The following is a 4,591-nucleotide window of genomic DNA, read 5'->3' as shown; positions in this document are numbered from 1 at the left end:
AATTTAATTTGTAACACACATCTTTAGTTATTAACTAAAGATGTGTGTTAAAAATTAAATGTTACTGATTGCTTGTGCTTATAATATCTTGTAAATGTTACTGATTGCTTGTGCTTATAATATCTTGTATCCTTTAATATGAAAGAAGAAAAGCAAGTGCTTGAAAATAGGGTTTATTGCTGCTTTTCTTATGGAGATTGTCTTTAAATAGTAATATACTGAAGATAGATGGAAAATGTTGAAGTCCTCTCCTTCAAGATGTCAAGAGAAACATTCAATATTTTTTCAGTCTATCTTAAGCCTGAGTCAAGTATATCCATACATATTGTACTTATATGAACATACCAATTAACAAGATTTATAAATTCATATATACCAAATTATCCGTGGTATAAACTAATTTGTCTGTAATACACACAAATTTCTAGGTTAACAAAATAATTTAAAAAATTATTACAAGCCGAGGAGTGCCCATCCGTGCATAAGCTGGTACAAAAGGATCTGGATGATCTCTTGCTTGAAGAGGGGGAGGTCGCGATTTCATATCAGTGACTTTGGTTTGAACACCCTAGGAAAATTGAAATGCAGACACATCTAAGATTCAAATAGGATGAATACAAACTAAAATATCAGACACTCAGTATTTCTTGGTTACATATAACTAGAAACTAAGAAAAAATAACTTAGTCTACTGGGATTCATTTGCTGGTTGCTAGGCAGTTTCATGAGCATAGGATGAATACAAACTAAAATATCAGACACTCAGTATTTCTTGGTTACATATAACTAGAAACTAAGAAAAAAAAACTTAGTCTACTGGGATTCATTTGCTGGTTGCTAGGCAGTTTCATGAGCAATAATGTTAGATAAATGATTATATTATAATTTAATAAAGTCACTTTTTACAGGAAAGGTTAATCAACAGTTATCTTATTTGCTTGTAGCTTGAAGGTTTTACTTATCCAAGGGGAAAAGTTTTGTGAACATTATATTAAATATTCACTAAATTAATGACAACCATTACAGTTTAGAGTTGAACAGTTGAATTTTAAAATACTTAAATGTATACATCATCTGCTTTTTAAGTAATAAACCTTTGGGCAAGCCACTATTCAGTGTCAAATAAATTATGTAAACAAACAGCATTATTTTCTTAACATAACTCCTAATAATTAAAATGACACATCGAATAAACAAAGTTAACAAGCATTTATAAAAGTAAGAAAAAACTTAGTTTCCAAAATAACAAAATATATATATTGAAGGATTTTTTTATAGCTTTAAAGGAGAAAAGAAACAGTGAAAGCAAACCTTGTCTTTGATTATATCTAAATTAGGTAATCCTTGAGGCTTCTTGTAGGGCTGTATCTGAAGCATAAGTAGGAAGGCACGGTCGTACTGTTTCTTTCCTTCTTGATTAAGAGGACTCCACTGATCTAAAAGACCAATAGGACAGATTTTTCTGTTTCGGTTTATTGGAACAAAGTAATTAAATTGTTTTAAATCTGTTTAATAGCTGTGCATTGAAGTTATATAAAACTATTGTAGAAGTCCCAGCTGAGAAACACGTGTACCAAATTGAAGATTTATGTTTTGAAGAATTTAAAAAATCTGAGGAATTGCAAATTTTTATCCTAACTACGTGAAATATATCGAGTTCTAAATTAGATGACAGCTGCAAGACATAACAGCGTTCATGAAAACACTAAACCAGTAGTCAATTCTTATTTCATTTAACATGAGAAATTCTTATGCCATACAGGATCAACATGTTTGTTTCATTAAACAGGAAAAGCCACTAAAAAGTATATACATTTCACCCTGTTTCTCCATGTTCACTTGATAGGAAATTAAAAATGAATGAGTAAAATAAGGTTCAGGTGGAGGATTATAGTTACCCTGTCATGTTTTAAAGAAGTTAGTGTGTTTCAACTGGTTTAACGATTGAAGAGTACACTGGAATAGACAGCAACTGCCTGTTGATTGCTTTAACCTGCTAGAACATGTAAAATAAAGCCAAATTTGAACTACTTTTTACATACATATACACAACTATTTACTACCAATGTTAGGGTAGTGTAAGAGCATATTAAAATGTCACATTTTATGCTAACCTTCTGGATAGTTGTACTTCAGAGTTATTTGTGATTTCGGAGGTTCAACTTCAGTCATTTCTTTTTCTTCAGTTTCTATTACACCATCAACCGTTACTCTTGAATTCTCTTCATTTCTCTCAATAACTTTTTGTTCCTCCTCAGGGGCCTCAGTCTCATCTTTAGCACTTGAAACAGAGGTTGGAGGTTCAATAGGCTTTACGGAAGACATTTCATTTGTTATTGGTACCTCACTTTCTGTTACTGGTGTTGTAATTACTGGCTGTAAAAGAAAAGAAGGACATTAAGATGAACAGTGTTAGCCATTTGGTTATAAAATAATGTCCCACCTTCAGCAGGGTGTCATAATATCTTAGATCAGAATACTTAAGTGACTGAAAACAATTACATAATTTAATTCAATAACTGTATCACGTCTTAGGTTGTGAAATTTCAGAACTTTTGCCAAGAAATAAGTTTTGAGAAAATAACAGAAAATACATCTTTCCATCGTAAAAGTTTTTTTTTTTTTTCTTGTCATGTGTGCCTAAATCATCAATAAAATAACTACAACTGTCTGTCTTTGTTTAACCCTATCGCCACGGGTATCCCTTACTGCGCATAACACAAGGTTTTATTTTCTTACATTCAAAATTTTATTAAACAACTTTTTGTTTATGTTATACCAATTAGAATAGCATAAAACAGTAGCATGTCATCTTCTCTATATTATCCACCACCCCTTGAAAAAGTATGAAATTAAATGTAAATTATTCTCTATAAAATTGTCATTACTCAGATAAACCATAATTTTTATAATCTTCAATTTTTTTGGTCAGAACAGCTATCGAATAGAAAATCAGACCCCCTTTTGCCACACCTACCTGTCACATACTCTCTTTCAGAATTTGTTAATAGTTCTCTCTTATATTTAATTATATATTACCTATAACCAATAGAAAGTCAAGGTTTTTATCTATCAAATGACATACTGTATGATGTTATGCTCTGAACACTTAAATGTCAATTTCACTAAGAGTACCAACACCTTTCCCGTGTGAAAGCTAACGACTAACTTGGATGAATTTGTAACGACTTGTCACATAGTTAGAAAGCCAGAAAAAATATGACAGATAAGGGAATTTGTCTACTTTTTGCATGTTATTAGTCTATGTTCTTTGGTGAATTATTTAATCAAATAAAAATTATTAAGTGTATTACTATCATTAGTATAAAAATATTAGGGTTAACTCTCTTTTACAATCGACAGCAAAAAAAAAGAAAATTGGTTATGTATTTTATTTCTTGTTTTTCATGTTTTTTCTTTATGTATAATTATAAAATTAACTAAAATGTTAAAATAGGAATCCTTTTAGGTTAGTTAAGATTAGATTAGGCAAAATAAATAATATTATAATAAATATGTTTCACGAGACACACTCGCGAGCAGCTCATAGTAGCTTGTAGGTAATGTAATAACGTGAGCTGCACATTCCCCAAGTCATTTATAACTTATAATGGCACAGATAATAGTTAAGACACAGTTCAAAGGACAATAAAACAATAAAACTTAATTATAAATAAATGTAAACTGTTACAAACTTAGAGCCACTTAGGATAAATGAATGTAGTTTCATGTTATAATTTGAAGTCATTCTAGAAAGAATAAAAGGGTAATTTAGATTTATTTTGGTGGTTATGAGGTCGAAAAATAACAGATAAACTATAAAGTTTTACTGAAAAACAAAAACGTTTCAAATGCATTTAGGAGGTTTTAGGGATTACACAAAGGAAATTTGAGATTTTTGAAATGAGGAAAAGTATTTTTAATTTTAACATGAAAATTACTTTGCACACGGACTATTCAAAACAAATACTCAATATATTCATGGACAAATCTTTATTTTATTTTATTAAAAATACTTCACTAAAAAATATGATTTTTTATACGTGTAAGACTGCCAAATGTTGTGAAGATATACACATTATATTGAAAGTTAGAAGCATTAAATCTATAAAGACTTCAAACGAGGACAAAGAGCTAATGTGGTCGGTCAAACTGACTGAGCTCGTGTTGAGAGAGTTAATAACAGCAAACAAATTTTGTTGCCCATTTATACAATGAAAATAACTACTGGGAAATATGAAATGGAGAAACAATACCAGAATTTCTTTGAGTTCTAGCTTGTTTCATATTCATCAAATATTTATGTCTGTTATTCATCTTTACCCACTGAAGCAGGTATGAAGCACTTATTTGAAACAAAAACAACCAGGCCTAAAGTCAATATTGTGTGTCATATTGCTACTCAGAATGCACAATCAGCTTTAGCATGATAGCAAAAACACAAATACATACAACACTGTTTGTCAACAAAATAAAGTGCTGTGTACTTTCTAAACACTTTGTAGATGTATTTTCAATATTTAGTTGTCATCTATGATACTCCACAGCAAAACTTAGTTTACCAAAGTTAGTTACTTAACAATTTCAAACA

At 30.1% G+C, this 4,591-nt stretch overlaps 1 protein-coding gene across 1 annotated transcript in view; it reads right to left on the bottom strand.

The window, feature by feature from the left end:
• Window positions 1-4,591, bottom strand: part of LOC106461962 (eukaryotic translation initiation factor 4 gamma 3-like) — a 70,477-nt gene that overhangs the window by 27,744 nt on the left and 38,142 nt on the right. Inside the window, exons 8-10 of the mRNA XM_013921831.2 lie at window positions 2,115-2,376; window positions 1,312-1,436; window positions 458-568 (exon numbers count right to left, since the gene is read on the bottom strand). Of these exons, the coding sequence (XP_013777285.1) occupies window positions 458-568; window positions 1,312-1,436; window positions 2,115-2,376 (498 nt within the window). The remainder of the gene's footprint in view (window positions 1-457; window positions 569-1,311; window positions 1,437-2,114; window positions 2,377-4,591) is intronic.

This window comes from Limulus polyphemus, unplaced genomic scaffold (genome assembly GCF_000517525.1).
Source record: "Limulus polyphemus unplaced genomic scaffold, Limulus_polyphemus-2.1.2 Scaffold1067, whole genome shotgun sequence".
NCBI classification, from domain to species: domain Eukaryota; kingdom Metazoa; phylum Arthropoda; class Merostomata; order Xiphosura; family Limulidae; genus Limulus; species Limulus polyphemus.
The sequence above is the reverse complement of the archived record's forward strand: the minus strand, read 5'-3'. Positions and strand labels throughout refer to the sequence as shown.